A 21115-nucleotide genomic window follows, 5' to 3' on the forward strand; every position below is an offset into this window, starting at 1 on the left:
GAATTGAGCAGAAATCAAGGGAAACACCTAGCGAGCTCGGAAATCCTTGCCGTTCACAGAGGCGTTTGTGGCGTGTTTGTTAGCATGTGACAGTGGTGTTTGTTGCAATGTGACATCCGGTTTTTGTACCAAGTGGGTGCAGGCAGGAAGTCAGTGCTCCGTGACAGTAGAAACGCGCTGGGGGACCCGACGCTGGGCGGGGCTGCCGGGGAGACGGCCGCTTCGCTGTCCTCGTGGGGTAGAGGAGGCCCTCCTGAGGCCCCGCTCAGGCACCGGCCAGGTGACACGAGAGAGACTTGTGCTTAGGGAACACCCTCACCAGACACCCGCCCCCCTCCCGCCGTGTGTGGGGGATGAGAGTGTGACAGTGTGCCCGGAGCTTCCACTGGAGGAGTGTGGCCCGGGAGGGACAGCAGGTCCTGCCTGGGAGGAGCGCGGTGGCTGCAGCTCGGGTGGGCGTGCGACGCCTCTGCCCGCTGCTGCCTTCCCAGGCGTCTTAGGTTGGAGAGCAAAGCTGTGTGGAGGCCGTGGGTCCAGAGTGTAGAGCGCGGTTGCCTGCACTTCTGTGGAAGATCCGTCCGAGGCCAGGCCTGGTCGTCGGGGCTCTGGACACGGGCTCCAGTGGAAGCTGAGGCACCGACCGGCGCAGCTGGTGGCCACGGGGCTGGGGCCGAGGTGACCTGGGCTCTGGTCGGCCCAGCCATTCACCTCGGAGCCCCCTGGACGCGAGCCGTCTGGGGCCGAGGAGCCGCGCGGGTGCAGCCAGTGCCAGGCCCGGCCGGCAGGCTGTGCAGGAGCAGAGCGGGGGCGCTCTCTGTTCCTGGACCTGGGTCAGGACCGGGACCACGGCAGCGCGTGGAGCGCAGGGGCCCTGAGCCGAGAACTCGGGAGGGGCGGGCTGCTCCCGGCCTCGGGGCAGGGATGGGGGTGCGGGGAGGGGGCTCTCGTCTGCGGAGCTGGGCCTCGGGGCAGGGATGGGGGTGCGGGGAGGGGCTCTCGTCTGCGGAGCTGGGCCTGGAAAGACCCCCGTGTGTCGGGAGGGTGTGGAGGTCAGAGAGACTCCAGTTGGGAAGAAAGAGTAACCGCCCCAAGAGACACATGGCTGTCGAAGTTTAAGAAAGTTAAGGTAGGTTTGGAGCAACGCTGCTGGGCGGTCCCTCGGCAGAGCGTGCCTCTGTGAGTCGCCTCTGTGTCCTCCGTTCGCTGGCGGAGGGGAGCAGGCGCGAGGTGGGCTCCCGGGTCGGTGAGGGGCCGGCGCCCAGTGGGGCAGCGCTGGCGAGGGAAGGGGGTGCATTTCAGATCCCTGCTCTCGGAGCTCTGCTGCTCAGGGTCGTAAGACCCTCCAAATACGATAGACGGACGCTGTCGGGTAACATAAACCTGGTTCCGTGAGAAGGAATTTGTGTGTGTTCATCTCAAAACGTGGGCAATAGAAGGAATTTGCAGTGAAGACACTGACTTATAACGAGATGAGGCAAGTTACCAAACTTCCAAATGGTGATGTTTATTACTAAAAGGAGCGAAATTTTTCTTTAATCTCGACAGTGTCCCTCACTTGCGGATAGTGAAGAATGTAGTAATGGTATGATTTAAACAGTTATATTCGTTAAGGAAAGTTATTTTCATTTTGGAAGCAACCAAGCCATTTTTCCAGCTAAAACAAGGGAAGAAAGGCAAAGGTAACGTTTTAACCGCTTCATCAGTGAGAAAAATCAGAACACAGTCGACATTGTCTTTTTGTCAATGTGCAAAACGATTGCCTGTATTAACAGACAGTTTACATGTACCAGGACATAAGGAGGAAGAAAAGAAAGTGCAGGTTGAGACCGATGTGTGAGAGAATGCACAGGAGGGCATCTGCGTCAGGTTAGTGGCTTCACCTCTGGAGTGAGGGCCCACCTGCACGGAACGGACCGTGTGGGTTTACTTCAGTCAGGCTACGTCAGGGGGCATTTCTTTGGAGATGGCGGATGGTACCCATAAGTAGGGTCCCGCTGGAGGACATTGTCAGGGAAGCACGAGATCAGCATCAGGGGCACATCTGCCCACACGTGAGCCACGGTTCTGCAGCGCGGGGCGGACCGCCACGCAGCAGGCCCGGCGGTGAGTGCAGGCCGCATTGCTGTCACTGGAGCTGGGCTCCCGAGAGGCCCAGTGGGAAGAGCTGGGGGTCCCAGGGGTGCTGGAGCAGCACGGGGGGAGGCGGGCCCCTGCCCCCTGCATTCACGCCCGTCTCCTCGCTGTACCTGCCCCCGGTGTTGGGAAGCCCTTGCTGGGGCAGCGGAGCGCGGCCCTTCCTGCCCCGTCCCTGCCCTCTGCGGGCCTGGTGTGGGGTGGGAGTCGCTCACTGAGCGGCAGTCGGCTGCCTGATGGCCCTGTTGACGGCGTTCAGAGGGGGGCCCTTGGGCCAGGCCCGTCTCTCGGTCACGGTTGAACACAACACCTGCCGGAAAACCCTCGGTCTGTTCTGTGGTCCACACGCAGGAGGCCCTGGGATACCAGCGGGCTCTGCTCTGAAGGGACCAGGAGTTCTCACGCCTGCCTTGGGTGTGTCAAGCGCTGACCTCTCAGGAGGAGCCTGGTGCCTGTCTGACCGTCCTGGCAGGCGTGGAGTGAGTTAGTGAAATGGGCTGAACGAGGAACCGCCAGCGGGTGGAGGGCAGGGTCCAGCCGAGGCCCGTCTCGGCCACTCCTTGGGGCCTCCAGGGTGGGGATTGTGCTGTCACCGTGTTGCCAGGCAGCGGCTGCGCACCTGGAGACCTGCACCCACCTGTGACAGGCAGGACGGGAAGGGTGTGCACGTGTGATAGCCGTGTGAGCCCGGCTTACCGTGAGGGGTGTGTGTTGGGGGCAGCGAGGTGGGCGCGAGAGGGGTGCTGCCCCAGGCCCAGGCCCGAGCCTGCTCACCGAGGCTCGCCCGGGGCTGGCTGCGTCCACACTGTGACCCACCCCCGGGGGTGCCTGCTTCCCTGAGGTGTGGGGCGATCTGGACAAAACGTGTTGCCCGTTGGCATCCCAGGCTCTTCCACGTTGGGGTGGAAGCAGACTCCAGAAGCTGCGTCTGTGCTAACGCATGCGCCGGTTCTGGGGAGCGTTTGGCATTGCTTCCATCGTCCTCAGGGGTGTCCACCTGCTTTGGGCCCCCTCCGTGCGGCCGTCTCCTTCCTGCTGTTCCCCCGGGTGCCCGGCGCCTCGTACCCACCCTCGAGGGTGGTCCACGTCCTTGAGGTCATGTTGTCCGGGCTCGTGGACATGCTGTACGAGAGCAGCTTCGTTCTCTGGTTTTACACAAAGGCAACTGCACTTTTTCTTCTTTGAAGGCTGAGTTAGTGACACTAGTCGGCACTTGGGACCGGTGGTTTTTCAGTCTTTGCTTCCTGCCCGTTTCCTGACACCTGGACAGCCCTGGGCAGGAGAGCGAGACTGACCAGGCCCCGAGCCTGGCTCCCGCTCCCTCCTGCGCCCTCCTCTGGACTCTCGGTCCCCCTACGTAACTGACCAGCAGCACATCCTCGTCCCTGGCAAGATCAACAGTGACTCTGTCGTGGTGCTGACTCGATGTCACGACAGGACAAGCTGGAGGCTGTCGGTGGACTGCGGGTGGGCGGCCCGTGTGGCAGTGAGAAGAGAGGTCATGACGTCTGGGAGGCACCTTTACGGTAAATTTCTGGGACGGAAGGCACGGAGCGTTGGAGACGAGACCTGGAAGGCTGAGCTGAGCTCGGTCCAGAGGCGGGGGGGGGCTCCACCCAGGACGCCTGGAGGACCCGGGGGATGGTACCCAAGCTAAAAAAAAGGGTGAAAAACAGAAACAGTTCATTTCATTCACGCTCCCGAATATTCGTCTGCTCCAGCGGTCCATAGCGTCTTGGGCTTGTTACCTGGGTCTCTCCCCTGGGCTCTCGGGAACGCCCTTCGGTTTTTAAGTGGGGCGGCCGTATAACTTAGTGTCCAAAGTGGGACTCTTGAGATGAAAGGGAGCACTCTGATGACCAGGCTGGATGTTGGATGTTCGCCGGGCCCGGCGGGAGTCTGTGGACCCGCACTGCGTTCTCCGTGCACCCCGGGGGAGCCGTGGGCTTCGTGCGTGTAGGAAAGCACCTGTCATCCTCCCACACGCCCCACACGGAGGGCGTCTAACAGAAATGGGCTTATGGTTGTTAGACGGGGTGTGGACAGTCCTTGTATTTGGAGCCCTCTCAGCCCTCCCCTGGAACGGCTTCAGCCACGGGCACTGCGTTTTTGTGGCCACGCTGAGCTTTTCTGCATGGACACCATCTTCCTCGTCAGTCGTTTGGGTGCAGGTGTCGCATACCCTGTGCAGCGTCCTCTCCCGCTCTCGCAGGTGAGGTGCGGGTGCAGCTTCCCAGCCTGGGGGTGGGGGATGGCCGGGCGGCGCGGGGGCGGCCTGTCCCCCACTCCCCGGCTCAGCGCAGGTAACTCAATTTCTCAGCCTCTGGTTTTCCCATTTCAAGCACGGAAGCAGCTGTTAGGGGAGAAGAGGACTCTCACGAGGCTGCTCTGGGATTAATTAAAACCTGTCAGCGCTCCGCGCCACTAGGGCCTCGCGCCAGCATCTGTTCCTGCCCCGTCCCGCGTGTCCACCAGGAACGCGCCCGGCAGCAGCGGGGTCAGCCAGCCTGGCCCAGAGGGAGCTCTAACCCGGGCCTCCGGCAGGCAGGAAAGGCCGGCCAGGCTGAGCGAAAGCTGTAGGCCTGTCTGCAGGGCAGCCTGGTCTGGAAACCAGGAAAAAACCAGCTCTTCGGGCCTCTCAGACGCAGCACGTCGTGGTCTCCGTGGAACCCACTCGGAATTCACCCGGGTGTAGGGAAATGGCAGTAACGTGGGTGCTGCTCTGGTTTTCAGTTGTGTTACTGGCAGCCGGGCAAGTGATGGGGCGCCGGCCAGCCCCCTGGGAGCCCCCAGCCCTGAAGCCACTGCTTGCCTCAGATGACGGGCATTTGTGCTGTTGCTTTTCTACGTAGCTATGTTACCTCAGGGTGTGTGCATGTGAGTATGCAACCTGCCTGTGTAGGTACCGTTTTGTGTCATGCAGTTACTGGAATGCACAGAAGTCTTTCTCATCTTCACAAAGCGTTGCAGACGGAATCACCAGACACGCACCCCAGCATGGACGACGCAGAGAGCTGCGAAGAGCAGGCATGTTTATTTGGTTCCCTCCAGGGCTGCGGCAGCCACGCGGTTGTAAAAAAAGGAACGGAGAGTAAGGTGTACAAAAACGTGAACTGTCCCTTTAGAAAGTAACATCATCAGCCATGTATTTCCTATGGCTCCTCCCTCCCTCTCCTGTGTCCCCACGCCCTGAAAGAAGACCCCCAAGCGCAACCAAACCGTGAGAAGGAACAGGGGGTGAGTATGTAACAGAAAAAAAAAACTGAATTTAACGGGAACATGCTCTAATCTTTAGTTTATTTCTGGTTAAAAATATAGCAATCCAGTGCAGTGTAGTAAAGAAATCTGCTTCAAAGGTAGCAGAGAAACAGCTGAACATAAGCAAAGCAAGGCAGGGTCCACGGACGGCCGTGCCCAGGACCTTCCCAGGCGTGGGTGCAGGGGCCCCGTCTGGACGGGCCCGGGCCCCACAGACACATCCATGCACGTGGCCGGGGCTGCTCCATGGCTGGGACCACGGGGCATCCGGACAGTCCGGGACCTTATTCTTTTGTTTGGACAGTGGGACAACGCTGGCAGGGAGGGCAGACACACCAGGAACCTGGTTTGGATTGAAACAAGGTATGTTGCATATTTTGGAGATGGATATGTCATGATTTCTCAGGAATTGTCAAGCCACTGGGTTTCAACCACATTCCTGTCCTGGGACCCGACCAGCTCCAGAGTATGGATGAGGCATCTGGAAGAAATATGCATATCTGTGAGGGACGTCGAGGCAGGCACAGGACAAGAATGTGAAAACCCATGGGCTCAGTGACACTGAGGGAGGACGACATCGTGTGAGGGCCGTCAGGGCCGCGGACATCTGACAGCCTGGCCGCACATCCTGCATCCTCAGCGCAGAAACGCCACGTGCTCCAAGCCCAGGCCCAACGGCAGGCTGTCCAAGTGAGGCCTTCCCCCACGCCCGCGCTGCTCCCTGGCCCCCTGGCCCTGGCGCCAGCCCCCTGGATGCCCACAGCACAGCAGCCCTGGGGTCTGGGGGTGGGGGGAGACTGGGGAAAAGAAGGACTTTGCCTGAAGACTCAGTGTCGGGGCAGCGCCGGAGGGCCGGGTTGTGATCGTTTCATGGGCAGAAGAGAAAGCAGGTCTCTGCTTCCCTAAGTAAGTGTGCAGCACAGATTTAAAGTAGAAAAAGGCCCAGGCCACTGCCAGCTGGAGCGGGCGCCCTCTCCCGTGCCTCACGCCCGGGCTTGCCACCCGCTAGCCGCCTCGCAAGCCGCCGGACGCTCCAGGGGCTCTGCCTCCGGTTGCCTCCTTTTCCACGTCCCAGACGGGGATGTGACGACAGTGGGGACTGTATCTTCTGCCATCGATTTGCCGGATCCCGTCTCTTTCCACGTCAAGCTGGAGGGTCGGCGTGCCCCACGGCAGAGTGTTGTTGCACAAGCCAAGGATTTTGGCTAAAGTCCAAAAAACATGACCCAGAAAAAAAGGCAAACTGTGAGTAATACCCAATCACGTGGTTCTGTGAGAAGACCAGGAAGTTGTCGTTGGGTGTCCGAGCTACGAGCCTTCCCTTCTGTCGTTCTGCTTTTAATGTCCCCCGTTTGTACACCAGCTGCTTTTGCTAATGCGACAATCTCCTCAGATGAAAAAGTTAATAAACAAAATGGCGACTCCGATGTTTAGCAAGATCACCATGGCGACCAGGATAGGCGCCGAGCCCTGGAACGGAAGCAGAAGAGGGGAGGTGAGCCCAAGGCCACACCCCCTCCTCCTGAGCGAAACTAGGGCTTCCCAGAGGGCCGGGGGAACGGAAGGTTCAGGCAGCCGTCAGAGGCTCCCACGAGCTTCTCAGTGTGGAGTCCTTGGGGCTTTGACCCTTTCAGACCTGCGCGCCTGGGTCCCAGCATAACCACCCGAGCTCTGCATACCTGGGATGCCAGGGGCAGTCCGCCCAGCGTGGCCCCAGACCTGGCGACGGGAGAGCCCTCTCAGTTCAGTGAACAACTGCCCAGGAGCTGCGCAGCCGCCAGGAGCCCCTCGCTCTCCTGGGGCACAAGCCCACCTGGTGCTTAGACCACAGCCTCTACCCCCCAGACCCGCCGTCCTTGAGCCTCTGCAGTGACGGTGCCAAGGCCACGGTACTGGACAAGGATGAGGGGCGCCAGCCGCCCCAACCACCCCGGGCCTCTGCTGGAAGCCCCCTCCCGTGGAACCACTCAGCGGTGAGGACATGCCCGGCTGGAGGTGGCCACGTGCTCGTGCCGCTGCCCGAAGCAGCATTGTTTTAAAGCACCCAAGACGCGCTTGAAGAGGTTTTAAAGCCACAACACGGTTCAGTGGGCTAAATATAGAACCCCTTCCTGCATCTCCCACCCTGCCCATCATTCGGCTTCCTAAAATACCCACACGCGCACCACATGCGTTTCTGGAATAGAACTGGTATCTAGGTCCCAGCCGGAGCACCTGGGTTCAGAGAGGGCAGGCGCGTCACAGGAGCTAGCCCACCGCCCAGACGGATGCTCTCAGTGGCCTCGAGGGCCGCCTTCCAACAGAAAGCTGCTCGGCCCCGGGGTCCGCCTGGCAGGTACTGAGTCCCAGAGGGCCCCGTGGGGTGCCCCGCAAGGCAGGCGCTCGGTCTCCTCGTGTTCAGGTGGGGTTGAGCACGCTGTGCCCCACCAGCGGGTGAGGGGCCTGATGGCCGTTTGCACAGGGCGTCAGCGCTGGGCCGTGGGGCTGAGAAGGCGTTTCACGGGCCATTCCCGCTGCCATTCGGTCAAGGGAGCGGGGAGTGTCTACTTATGGGTGGGAGCCGGTGGGCCAAGGGCCGGCCAGGAGGTCCCTCCTGGGTGCGAGTGCCCCAGCCCTCAGCCTGGCCCAGGACCTCTGTTCTTTCCTCAACACTGCCCGCCCTCCAGTGGAGGAGTGTGCTTAGGGCGGGTCTCACCCATGAGGCGTGGTCCTCACCCGTGAGCGAGACCCAGCGCCCGCCACGGGGCCTGAGGAAACCGAGCCACGGCCCCACCCCGCGCATCTGATCCCACAGGCCTGGGGGACTCTGTCCCTCTCACCCACGTGGGAGCGAGACCCGTGTGTGTCCTGCCTGCTCTGGCCTCTGTGTTTCCCTCCAGGACGCAGGACGTCCCTCCAAGGTGAGGACCGTCCTAGGCAGCAGGGGGAGGTCTGGGGGCAAGGGTGGGGGTCTCATGCTGTCCCGTTTCTTTTGGGGAGCTTCCAAAACCACCCAAGTGCATTTGCTGAAAAGATGGCACCTGGGAGTAGCCCTCACGTGGACCCGTCAGAAGCAGTGCAGCCCGCACCCGTGGGGGCTTCCTGCAGAGGAGGGTCCTGAGAGCTGGAGGGTCGGGGGAGACCCAGGGGGACGGGCTCTCAGCCCCCAGACCGCTGGCGTCCACTCACCGTGCCGGCCTTGAGCTCATCCCCGTTCTCCTCGTCCGATTCCAGCGCCACCGGTGAGGACCTCTGGGGCGGAGAGAAGGTCAAGTCCCAGCGCAGCAGCCGGGGCTCCGCCCGGTCCCCCAGCCGCAGGCTCTCCAGCCTCTGAACGGCGGGCTCCGCGCACGAGGCTGGCCTGGCGTGCTCCTTGTTCTGGGCCGTGGAGCGCAGCCTCTGGGCCCCGAAGCCCCGGTCCTCGGCGCCCCCCTTGCTGTAGCGTCCTTTCGGGGGGTGCACCTCCTGCGCGTAGGAGTCCATCCGCAGTAGGGGCTTCATCTCCATCTCGTAGCTGCTCATCTTCTCCTCGTCCAGCTCCAGCAGCTTGCTGCTCCCCGGGCCGGGGTTGCCGGCCCGGTGGTGGGAAGTCCAGGAGAACGTGGTGGGGGACCCCGTCCGCCGCTCCCGGGGCTTGGGGTTGCTGGGCTGCCTGTGGCCTAGGCCCCGGGCCCGGAAGGCTTCTGCGGGCTGGCCGCTGCGGAGGGCGCCGCTGCGGACGCCCCTGGAGCCCCCGGCCTTCTCCTCTCCCCAGCTGTTGCGGGCGCAGTCCCCTCCCCGGCCCTCCAGGAGCATCTGGATGTCCCCACCCCGCTCCTCGTCCACCGAGACCTGCCGGGAGAAGTGGGCCACCTTGTTCCTCGAGGCGGGGGCCGGTGGAGGGGTGGCCGTGGGGCTGGCGGGGAAGCTCTGCAGGGGGCTGTCGTCGGGGGTGGTGCCCTTGCGGTACAGCTCTGGGCTCTCCTGCTGTAAGGGTGTCCCGGTGGAGATGACCTCGATGTCATCACTGGAACGCTGACGCTTCGGCCGCTGGTACTCGAGCCCTGGATCAGGCAGGAGACGGGGAGCACAGAGGTGGGTTACTCGGACCTTCTGGGTGGAGGCCCAGTCTCACCTGAGAATGGCAGGGGACCAGGACCAGGCTATGGTGGCAGGTAGCCAGGGCACTCGCTGCCCACCAGCAGGCTGTGGGGCGAAGAAAGTGGGAGGACAGTGTTCCCAAGGCCCCTAATAGACCCCCCAACTCCCCTCTGTGGGCACTTCAAGGATGACCAGATTAGGACGGGCGGGGTGGACAGTCGTTCTGGTCCACGCCCCCAGCTGCAGGGGTGACCCAAGGCCCGAGAGCATGCTGGCCTGGCCTGCTCAGGGATTCTGAGGTCCCACCCCTGCGGACCCCTCCTGACAATAAAAGAAACATCTCGTGCTAGGTGACGTTCTACAAGGCAGGACTTGGACTGTTTGTGGCTGAATTCCAATGCTTCTGCTCCCTATGTTGGGTCCTGGGGTTCTCAAGGCTGCGCCAAAGGCCAGGAATCCTACCAGCAGGACCAAGAACTGCAGGCTCTGGGAGGAGAGCTCAGGGGGTGGGCCCAGAACACATTCCACCCCAAAACCTCGAGAGGCTTCCACTTGCTCTGGGAAGCGTGAGTCTGAGAGGAGTGAGCCTGACCCAGGTGGGGCGGCGCGTCGGGCTGGGAGGATCGCGGCCTCAGCGGGCTTCTCCGGTCAGTAATCCCCCTGCTCCAGCCTCCCTGCCTCCCTCAGGCCCGTCCCCCAAGGGGGGACGAGGGTCTTGGATCTGGCTGACGCGCAGTGGCTCCTAGCTCCTTCCAGCCCCCCCAGCCCCCCCAGCCCCACCCCGAGGACAGGCGGGAGCCCCCCCATGTCCCAGAGCTGTGCTGACCAACTCGGCCACTGCCAGTCACGCGTGGCTACTGATGGATTAGGTGAGACGAGGTGAAGCTAAAGATGCAGAGCCGTGGCCGCAGTCCCTGCATGGCGGGCAGCAGCCTCGTCGGACAGCAGTCACAGAAGGTTCTAGCATAACCCTGGGGGGAGGAGCGCACACAGAGTCTCGGGGAGGATGCAGCGGGCTGATGGCGGCTGTGGGCAGAACCGGCGGAGGTTACTTGGCACCCCCCCCCCCGGCTGCCCTGCCCCCAGCGGCACCGGGACTCACCGTTTTCCCTGTGCTGGAAGGAAGGGGAGAACTCTTTGGCAGTGATCCTGGCGATGCGCGCTTCCTCCTGGGCCTTCTGAGCCGCGGTGAGGGCCGCCTCGGCCTTGGCCCGGGAGTGGGAGGTCCTGGGCAGGAGAGACAGGGCGGTGAAGGCACGGGGTGGGGGGGCGGCTGCAGCAGAGGGGCCGGGACAGGGTGCCCAAGACCTCACTCACTCGGCAAACGTCCCCGGGCACCACCCAGGCCAGGGTGCCCACCAGCTGCTCTGGGCACGGAGCAGACCGCACCCGAGCGAGAGCTGGACCTACCTAGCCTGGGATGAGTCTCCATCTGGGTGAGCCCAGGTCCTGCCGTGAGGAGGCTCCCTCCTTCCCCTGGTCCGGCTACAGGCTAGAGACCGCAGCCCATGACTGACTCATCTCTGAACCTCCAGGGACGGGCAGGTGCTCCGTGTGGACCCGACCAGAGATGACGGTCTGGGGGCAGCTGTGCGCCCCCCCCCCCACCCGTGGGCAGAGCGGGCCACACTCCAGGGTGAGCAGCCGGCCAGCCTCGGGCAGGAAGGGGCGGGCTCGACGGCAGGACCAGCCAGCGCTCAGAAGAGGGCGCAGGGCAGGAGGAGTACGGCCCGCACGTCCCGTCCTGGCCTGCCCCTGGTGCCTGCTTGGCCTCCCCCGTCCTGCGTGAAGGGGCCTCGCTCATCCCAGCACCCTGCACCTGGGCCCCCGGCCAAGCAGTCCTTCCGCCCAAACCCTGTCCCCTGGAAGCTGGCGTCACTAGCCCCGTGTGCGTGGAGGAGTCTGAGCCCTGGTCTCCAGGTGCCAAGAGAAGGCAAGTCTGTGGCCCGGGATGAGGCCCGACGCCCCTTGGCAGCTGGGGGTGGGGGCGATGGACACAGCTAGTGACGCCACTGCCCTCGGGTGGGGCGCACACCCCAGGGTGGACACGGGGGCCGCGAACCCAAATGAGCCGACGACACCGCCCTGACACTTCCAGCAGCACAACCTCCCACCGGCACTCAGCTGCCCCTCCCCAGCTGAGTCCGTGTGAGACCCTTCTGGGGGCAGGACTGGGTGCCTGAAGCAGGACAGCACCCAGCATCTGAGGGTCTCACCTGCCTGCGGTTTCCGTTTCTTCCTGCTGGGCGTCCTGGCTCCAGAGGCCCTGCTTCCCCCCGGGGCAGCCGAGGCGACGATGACTGATTCCCCTGAGACGAGGGCAGCCTGCCCCCCTGCCCCTGGCACCCACTCCACGGGCTTGACCTGGAGACCCCTCACTCCTCGTGAGCCACTGGCTTCTGTTTTTTCAAAATGCCACTGTGCTAACCAGGAAGAGTTCACAAGAAGAAAACCAACGTATGACGTACACACACGTACAACATGTACATCATCACGCGAACGTGAGTCCAGGACGCGGAGCAGCAAGTGGGCCCCAGGCTTCTGCCACCCGCCACCCGCCGCGTCGCCTGGGAGCAGGACCCAAAGTCGGAAGAAACCTATGTGCAAACGCACGGCGTTGAGCAAATTCTATCCTTTGCGTGGTTTCCTAGAAATAGGGAAAGACAACTGTCACTCAGTGTGGCTGCATCCCATGCCCCTCGGAGTGAAAGCTGAGAAGCACCGCCTTGTAGAAGATTCCTTGGGAACTCCACGGTTGTAATTCCAGCAGAAGAGGGGCAGGAACCTCAGGGGGGCAAAGCCAGGAATAAAACACAAATTATGAATACTTAATCAGTTGTTAACACATCAGTTGATAAACCGTGGCTGCAGCCCACAGGCTCCCACGCGGTGCCCCCCACCTGTGGCCAGTGCATTCCGCTGCGTCCCTAACGGCACATCCACGAGTTTACGGCACAGAGGGGCTTTCCTGTCCAGCCCTGAGTTGGAGGCTGGTAGAGGCATGTACATATCTCAAGAACCGGCAGTGTCACGTCAGAAATGAGGGTGCAGGTCAGACCTGGTGATGGCCAGTGTGAGGCCACGGTCATCCAAGGCCCATCTGGGGGCCAGAACATCGGGGACAGAGAGGAAAGGACAGATGGCAGGGTGTCCGGCTGCATGGGGGTCCCATCGGGTGAGCCTACTCCCCACCACTTCTCCCACTCCTGCCCCATCTGCTGGGCTGGGACCCCGGTGAGCAGCCCCAGCACAGACACCCCGACTCGGAGACCCAGGGCATCCCCTGAAATTGTACCCAAGGTGCTCTGCGTGCTTTCTCCTTCCCCCGCAAGCAGGGGGTCCATGGCTTTCATTAGATCCCATGAGGCCCCAAAGCCTAAACACGCTGGTCTGGACATGGCCAGCCCCGGACGGGTCGACCTGGTCCCCTTCCCGCAGGGCGGCTTCCGTAGCCGAGAAGCGCTCTGTCACGGCACGGCCCCAGCTCAGCCCAGAACCAGCTCGTGGGCCCGAGCTCGCCTGTGCTGGATGATGTGGTTTCTCCAGAACGTACCATGGGTTTGGCTTTGGTAGTAACAGTTTATTGAGATATAACTCAGAGCGTACAGCTCGCCCCTCTAAAGCACACAATTCAGTGGTTTTTAGTCTGTTCGCGGAGCTGTACAGCCATCACCCCAGCCGATTTTGGAACTTTCCACCACCCCCAAAGGACCCCATTACATTTATTAATCACCCCATTTCCCCCAAAGCCTCCCCACCAGCCCTAGGCAATCAGTAGAGTTGCCTGTTGCGGACGTTTCACGCACGACTGAGTTGACTGGGGTGAAACGCACGTCACAAGGTGCACCACCTGGGAGGTCCCGGGTCAGGGGCGTCCAGCACGTCCACAGGCCATGCAGCTACCACCTCTAGTTCTCGCACCTTCCCACCACCCCAGAGAGAGCCCCATCCCCAGGGCAGTCACTCCCTCCTGCACCCCCAGCACCAGGAGTCTGAGCCACAATTCAGCGTTGACAAAGCCCCTCCCATTGCTGCACAGATGGCGCCCACCCCGCTTCCCAGCCACGCGGCGGGGCCAGTCCTGGGCTGCTCCTGGGGTCTGAGCCAAGCACCCCACCACACGGCGGGGCCAGTCCTGGGCTGCTCCTGGGGTCTGAGCCAAGCACCCCGCCACGCTGCGCTGCCCCTGATCCCGGGGACCGGGGGTCGTCAGCTGGCAAATGAGCATCACGGCTGACCAGACGGGGCGCCCCCAAAGTTGGTGACATCCACCCTGAGCCTCCTGCAGGCCCTCAGAGACCGTGTCTGGGACGGGCCCGGCCCTTGGGGTGCAGTGTGCTTCCGTCACAGACAACGGAACCCCGAGAAGTAAACGTGTCAGGGCCGTGCACCTAGTGGTGGAGGCGCCCCGAGTGAGGAGGCTGTGAGGACGGGAGGTCCGGGGCGGCTGAGGGGGACAGGGCTGTCGCGTCCCCAGGCACCCCCATCATCGAAGCAGTTGTCTCGTAGCCCTAAGAGCGATAGGGACAGAGTAAAGGGACAAAGTAGGTGATTAAATAGTTAATCCCACTAGGGGATTATAAGTAAAGAAAGAAGTATGGGAGACCCCTGTGAGTTAATGATCACTCAAGAAAGCAGGTTTGCTTAACCACAAAACCAAGCAGGCTTACTTAGCAACAAAACTATGCAACAGGAGCATGAGACATGCCCCCAAACAATAAAACAATGGCGCCACGAGACCCACATCCTGCCCAGTGAGCTCAGTAAGTTAATGATTCCTAGGACACGCTCCTGTGTGGGCACTGAAAACAAAAATATAAGGAAAAGGTGACGTACTAAAACCTGAGATGATTTACCATTTTTAGCATATGTTACCACCTTTTCGCTCATTTCCATTGTGCCATGACAGTCCTGGCTTGACCACGTAGAGACAAGAAAACTCCCCTGCCGGACATCGGAGAGGATGGAACTGTGACGTCTACTCAAGAATGAGGAAGAAGGTGGTCCTTACCCTCCCTGCCGCCTCCCTCATTTTCCTTTGATTATAAAACTAGCCCACTAAGTTCTGGGTACAGCACCCTCCCGCCCGCCCGCCCACCTGTAAGCCTCACAAGTGCCTTATTCTGGTAAATCACTTCTTATCTGTCGCTTTGCCTCTGGCTGAATTCTTTCTGTGCTGAGACAGAAGCAGCAGGAGCTGCTCAGAGCCCCCAGCGCCACCTAGCGGTTCCAAGAGCAGCCCGACGCGTGCACTGACGGCGGAGCATCTTAAGGTCAGGAGGGAGGATGGAAGCCGGGGGTGAGTACAGAGTGGGCGCTGGAGGGCTCTGAGCTCTCCAGGGGCCAAGGCAAGCACGGAACGGCGTTGATGCCGTTCAGGGCACTTGCCAGACAAAATCAAACCCTTGCCTCAGGAGAGAGGTGGCCGGGCCGGGCTCTGGGCCTGGAGGAAGTTTCTGGGCCTCAAGGTTTCCGGGGTGTGGGGGGGCTTCCTGTAAAGACCCCCAGTGCAGGACGTGGGGCCCTGCAGGGTGAGTTCAGTGCCAAGTGCAAAAGGCTGGAATGACCCAGAGACCAGCACCGTGGGCCTGGGAGGGGCCCGCGCGGGTCCGTGTAGGTTGGGTGGCTTGGGGCCGACACCCCCCCTCGCCCCCCCGAGGACTGTTCCCTGGCGCCTGCTAACAGCAGGTCCCTACACCTGACAGCTACTGTTCTGAAAGCGACAAGTGCCGATGGTTGTGGAGCCCAGACGGGGCTCTGGACCAAGAGGTAGGACCGACCCCCCCCGCCCCCCGAGGGATGGGGCGGCAGGAACACAACCGACAGAGGCGGGGCCGGACTGCGGGGACGCTGGGGGGGCGGCGGGTGGTCAGAGCCTTCAGAGCGATGGCCAAGTGCAGCGCGCCGGACAGAGTTACGGGGACGGAGACGTGAGCGAGGGTCTGTGTATTTTGAAGCAGTGGGTTTGATGGCTCCTCGCTCAGAGGAAGGACATGAACATTCCCTAAATAAGCGCCCACGTCAAAGAACCCAGCTTAAATCCCTTCAAAGGTCAGGCTAACAGGCATCATTCCAGCGCATTTCTGCACACACGTCCCAATGGCACGCATGTAAACACACATGTGCTGTCCCCTCTGTCCCTGATGGACACGTGGCTCAGACACAACAGCCTCTCCGGGGAGGGGTTCGACCAAAAGGCCGACAGAGGCCCAGCTTTCACAGTATGTGCTTCCCTGTTTGTCCTGAACCCTCGGAAGTAAAAACAAAAGCACCTCCTGCCCAGCCGACTGCTCCGGGCGGGGCTGGTCTGCTCCTAGGGAGGCCCTCCCTGCTGGACAGTGAGAGCCGGGTCGCCGCCCTCAGGTGGCTGCGTGGACACCTGACTTGGGCCCGGGTCCCAAAGCCAGCGGTGGGTGTGGCTGAGCCCCACCCCCAGATCTGGTCCCCATTTGGACGACCCTTGACTGTCGGCTCCCAGAGAGGAGGGCCCGCTGCGCCCGCCTGCTCAGGACGCCCCCTCACACACACACACACACACACACACATACACACACACACAGCCAGAGGGATCGAAGGGGCCATGATCTGGTTCCCGCAGCTTTGCTTAGTAAAAACACACGGACGTTAATTCCCCAACATCATACGTATATTTACACATATACGTTCACACGTATATAAAAAGAACATGCTGCGGCAACCCTAAAATAAAATTAAATCCAGGCGACTGCATTTAATAGAGAAGAAACCTCCCAAGGCATCGCGAAAGCTCCCCTGAAGTGAGACTTGCAGGACTCGGCCGGCAGCCGGGTAACGGCTCCCGTGGGCACCGGTCCCTCCGGGGACACCAAGGCGGGCCGGGCCAGCTTTGTGAGCCGGCCTGCGAGCCCCCGGGCCCCCACCTCCCGATGGCAGCTCCACCCACGTGCCCGGCAGCGCCTGCACCCCCGGCTCCCTGAGAGGAGGGCCCTGCGTTCCTGCCGACCAGGGGGCAAGGCGGGCAGGGCCCCCTCCAACGTGGGACACCGTCTCCCATAGACAGCGCAGGGGATGGACAGCCAACCACAGGGCTGCACGAGACAAAGCCACAGGCGTGTCAGATGGGTGGACGGGCGGGGTGTGTGGTGACCTGCCTGTGTCCCTCCCAAACTTTGTCCATCTGGGAACCTGGGAATGTGACCTTATTTGGCAACGGGTGTGATAAAACCCTAGATGGCCTGGCCCCTCCAAGTGTCCGACTCAGCAGGTCTGGGGCGGGGCCCGGGAACTTGCATTCCTAGCACCCCTGGGTGAAGCTGCTGGTGGTCTGGGGGCCCCACGCTGAGAACCACTGCAGGAAAGTGGGAGCCTCGGTCTGCCCTGACCGCTCCTGCCCAGCGGCTACTGCACGTCTGCAGCCAGCCCTCTGCACTCTGCCGACACGTGGTGAACCCACTCAACGCGCTCCTGCACCCGGATCGAGGTGTGCCCGCCCCCAGTGCCGCCCCGGGCCCTCCAGCTCTCTTCTGCCCAAGTCGGGGCGTGCCGTCCCACTCGTGGCCGCCACCTTCCCCCACCCAATCCACACCTGACTTTCTCCGCTCGCCCTGTTCCTTGTTTCTCCTCCAACCTGAGCCCCCTCCTCCAGCCGGGTGTGTGATACCCCGCCCTGGTTTTCAGGGGACGCAGCCTCCAGGCAGCTGTCACCAGTGCTGGTCGCCAAGGGGCTAAAACAGGCCTGGGGATCTCCGAAGAGAGGCCCCCTTCCCGGCCATTCACATCCAGATTCAATTCAGCACTTGTTGAGCGCCTACTGTGTGCGTGCTGGGACGCCCGGGGGGAGGAGTTGTCCACACGCTGCGTCGTGACACCGGTTGGCGGCCAGCAGTCCGGCCCGTTTCCACGTCCGTGACAACCCTGAGGCCGGTGTGGGCATCGCTTCGCGCTGACAAGTGAGGAAACCGAGGCACAGGGTCTGGGCATCCACGTCCCTTCGCTGGTCCGGCCCAATCGAGGATCCGAGTTCTCTTCCAGCTCAAAAAGGTGCCCCGAGTCCACAATAAGTGACCGATCCAGAGGGTGAGTGACACAGGCTGCCGTGAGCACCTGCCTGGGAAGGGCCTGTACTGGGGCGAATAGCCTCCCCAGCAAGTTCACGTCCGCCCAGAGCCTGCTAACGTGGCCTTACCTGGAACTAGGGTCTGTGCAGATGTAATTAGCTAAGATGGGGTCACGCTGGATAAGAGCGGCCCTGAATCCAATGACACACGTCCTTGCATAGGGAAGAGGCCCTGTGAAGGCAGAGGCAGAGATTGGGGGGGATACACCGGGGCGCCCAGGAGCTGGAAGAGGCAGGAAGGACCCTCCCCCGGGGTCTCGGCAGGGAGCACGGCCCCGCCCACACCTGGGCCTCAGACTCCTAACCTCCAGACTGCGAGAATAAACAGCTGCTTTCCGGACCCCGGCTTGCGGCTGTCAGTTACAGCAGCCCCAGGTTACTACCGCAGGCAGCGAGGGGTCGCGCTGGCGCCGCGGGGACGGGGCTCCCAGGGAGCGGCAGGTACAGGCACACCTGGGCACAGCTGCGGAGGTTTCCTCTGCTCGGGAGGCAGCGGTTTTGCACGCCTGCCTGGGTGCGCTGTAGGGCCAGGGCTGGGGCTGAGGATGGCACAGGGACACACGTTTCTCTGGCCACGTGAACGACCGTCTTTCAGAGGTGCACATGTGCTTTGGGCACATTTAGGGGGAAAGGCTCCAAACGGAAGTCAGGTGTCACGGGGTCCCACCTGCCCTGCTCCTCCTCCTGACGGCCCTGCAGGGTCCCGCAGCAGCCTCAGGAAGCCCGCGTGTGATTCCAGCCGGGGCCGTCAGGCTGGGCGTGAAGCCCTCGGTGCCAAGGTCTCCGCGACAGGCCCAGAGGTTCTTGGGGCCCCTAGGAAGGAGGGACGAGGCCCAGTCTGCCTGACAGCCCGCGGCCCTGCCCGTGCTGCCCAAGGCCGTGACCCGGCTCCACGTCCATCTCTCGTCCCCACAGCCCCCGGACAAAGGGGATGCCGGCCCCTGTCCTCCGGCGCTCATGCTGTCTTCCTGGCAGGTCATGCTGGCGATGGTGTCTGGACCTCGTAACCACCACCTGTTCCCTCTGTTTTTATAACAGCTTAATTGAGGTTGATCCACACTGCTCTAAGACCCCGTCTTCACGTGGCCATCTTCTCTGGTACAGTGGTCCCCTGACCTCTGTAAGGGCACCAGTTGTTGGACTCAGGGCCACCCTCATCCAGGACGACTGCATCTCCAGATCCTTCATTCACTTCCATCTGCAAAGACCGTCTTCCCAGGAGGGCTGCTCTCAGTTTCCGGGTGGACGTGTCTTCTAGGTGGTACCGTTCGGCCCACTTGAGGGGGGATGGAGGCTGGCACTGTTTGTGCTGAGGGGCAGCCCCTGCCCCGGCCACGCCTGCTGAAGGGTCCTTTCATTCTAACTGTTGTTGGCACGGCTGCCTCGAGGGCAGTACCAGGCCTGTTACTGTCCCCGACCCCGCATGGGGCTTGTGGAGGGCAGGCATGTCTAGGGCAGACTCGAGAGCTGTGCTTCCCTTGAAGAGAAGCTGAGGGATCAGAGCCAGGACTGAGGGGAAACAGAGGCGGGAAAAGCACACAAGCCTTCCTGTCGCAGGCAGGGCTCGTGTGTTAGCCCTTTGCTTTCACATCGTTAGATCCTCGCTAAGGGCTGCCTTCCAGGCGAGGAGCCGTGCGTCCCAATAAACGGTGCATAAACGGAGATGCGCGAGACCACCGTGTGAGTGAGTGAGAGAGTACGGTCATGGTCACGGCGGCTCCCCCAGTGACAAGGCTAAAGGCAACCCGGTCAGCCCCGAGCCCCTCACATGGGCAGCAGTAGCAGAGTGGGACCCCTGCGCTGTCTCGCCTTGAGACAGGAGACAGTTGGGCCCCAGGTGAGCAGCTGGGCTTTGTCTCCTATTGACACTGCAAGATAATGGTAAGGCAGGCAGGAGGGAGGAGCTGGGCTCATTCTTAGGGTCAAGGAGACCTCCCCCACTACACACGTGCAGAGACCTTCCTCAGGGGTCAGAGGAGGGAGGGGGTGCCAGCCCATAACATGTCCTGCCAACCTCCCAGAAACCCTCACGCTGGAATCCGTCTTGGGTAAAAGATGGGTGCACATCTGGCAGGGCCCTTGGTCAGACCAAATATGGACATGAAGCCAGACAAAGCAAGATGACTGGCCAGAGAAAACCCGGAAAACTGCCCCCATATGAGCAATTTGAACTGCCCCAAAAGCACGCGACTCTCTCTCCGAGCCCACCCTTGTGTATTTCTGCCTGTACTTTGCTTCTAATAAATATTCTGTTTCACAAATTTTCTGTCTCTTTGCTGACTTCTTTCTTCAAAGAAGACAAGAACCGGGGTCCCACTTGCAGCCACTAGCCCCTGGTTGTCTAGTGAGTAGGATTTGGTGCTCTCACCGCAGTAGCCTGGGTTCAATTCCCGGTCAGGGAACTAAGACCCCACTTCAAGCCACCGCACACTGTGGCCACCGGAAATCGGCCTCACGTGCACCCTCCCTTCAGCCCCAGGGCCCCACGAGGTGGACAAGGCCCCCATCTTGCAGACAAGACAACTTGGGGCCCAAGGGGTGGAGCGACTTGCCCGGGGCCCTGGGAGGTGCTGGCAGAGCCCAGGGCTCTTGGGACAGGTCGGCGGGGGAGGACACAGACTCCTGACACCACCGAACAGGAGCTGCATCTCAGGGCCTCGTGTGGCCCCGTCAACTGCTCCCTGGGTTCCCCATTCAGGACCTCATGTCCCCCCCCCACCGCCCCCCCTCCCCACCACCATGTCATCTCTCCCTGTCCACACCTTTGGGCCGTGGAGGAGAGCAGAGATGGGGCAGGAAATGGGCAGCTGTGGAATCGAGGCTTTTTCACTAGGAGAGGCGCTGACCAGAGCCCGCTGGCCGATGGGGACGTTGGTGACGCAGGACAGGAGGGGGCTGCGGTGAGCACCGGAGCGGGGGGTCAAATCGCCACGTGACCCAATTCACAGGTGAGAGAACCGAGGCCCAAGGAAACGAAGGGACAGACCCAGCATCGCCCCAGGGAATGCGGGGCTTTCGGCCCCCAAGGGCAGGTGGACTCTCTTCCTGCCTGGAAAGTGTGGTTCTTTCTTTCTCAATCCTGGGAAGATCTTTAAGCATTACCAAGAATATATGTATGTTACAGGCTGATTTGTGTTCCCCCAAATACACACGTTGGAGTTCTAACCCCGGTACCCCTGAACATGACCTTATTTGGAAGTAGAGTCTCTTTATGGAGGTAATCAAGTTAAAATGAGGTCACTTGGGTGGGCCCTGATCCACTATGACCAGTGACCTCGGAAGAAGACAGACCAGGACACAGACACACAGGGGGGCGACCACCTGAGGACACAGGGAGGAGAGAGCTGTGTATGTGCCGGTGAGAGAGTCTCTGAGACCAACCTGGCGACACCTTGATGTCAGCCATCCAGCCTCCAGGGCTGGGAGGAAATAAATCTGTTGTCCGTGCCCCCGTCCACTGCCTCAGCCGATCCACACAAGTAAGGCAGGCGACTGGCAATATCTTCCAAAATGATTAAAGTCAAAAAAGAACAGTATAATACAAAACAAGTCCCTTGTTGCAACTATTTC

General features: G+C 61.6%; 1 protein-coding gene and 1 long non-coding RNA gene across 4 annotated transcripts in view; one reads left to right on the forward strand and one right to left on the reverse strand.

Moving 5' to 3' along the window:
- Nucleotides 1–995: 995 nt before the first annotated feature.
- LOC309617087 lies at nucleotides 996–8743 on the forward strand. The gene is made up of 3 exons (XR_014237749.1): nucleotides 996–3659; nucleotides 4165–8291; nucleotides 8605–8743. It is a non-coding gene; the product is annotated as an uncharacterized lncRNA (long non-coding RNA).
- JPH3 (junctophilin 3) overlaps nucleotides 5412–21115 on the reverse strand; it is a 156557-nt gene continuing 140853 nt past the window's right edge. For 2 of the 3 annotated variants that reach the window (XM_082368711.1, XM_082368710.1), the window contains 3 exons: nucleotides 10553–10677; nucleotides 8560–9413; nucleotides 5412–6861 (listed from right to left, as the gene is read on the reverse strand). In XM_082368711.1, the coding sequence (XP_082224837.1) occupies nucleotides 6781–6861; nucleotides 8560–9413; nucleotides 10553–10677 (1060 nt within the window). In that variant the 3' untranslated portion in view covers nucleotides 5412–6780. Of the gene's footprint in view, nucleotides 6862–8559; nucleotides 9414–10276; nucleotides 10678–21115 lie in introns of those variants that run through there. The other variant, XM_082368712.1, reaches the window with a different exon arrangement.

Source organism: Balaenoptera borealis (assembly GCF_965194805.1).
Source record: "Balaenoptera borealis genome assembly, chromosome: 19".
Lineage (NCBI taxonomy): Eukaryota > Metazoa > Chordata > Mammalia > Artiodactyla > Balaenopteridae > Balaenoptera > Balaenoptera borealis.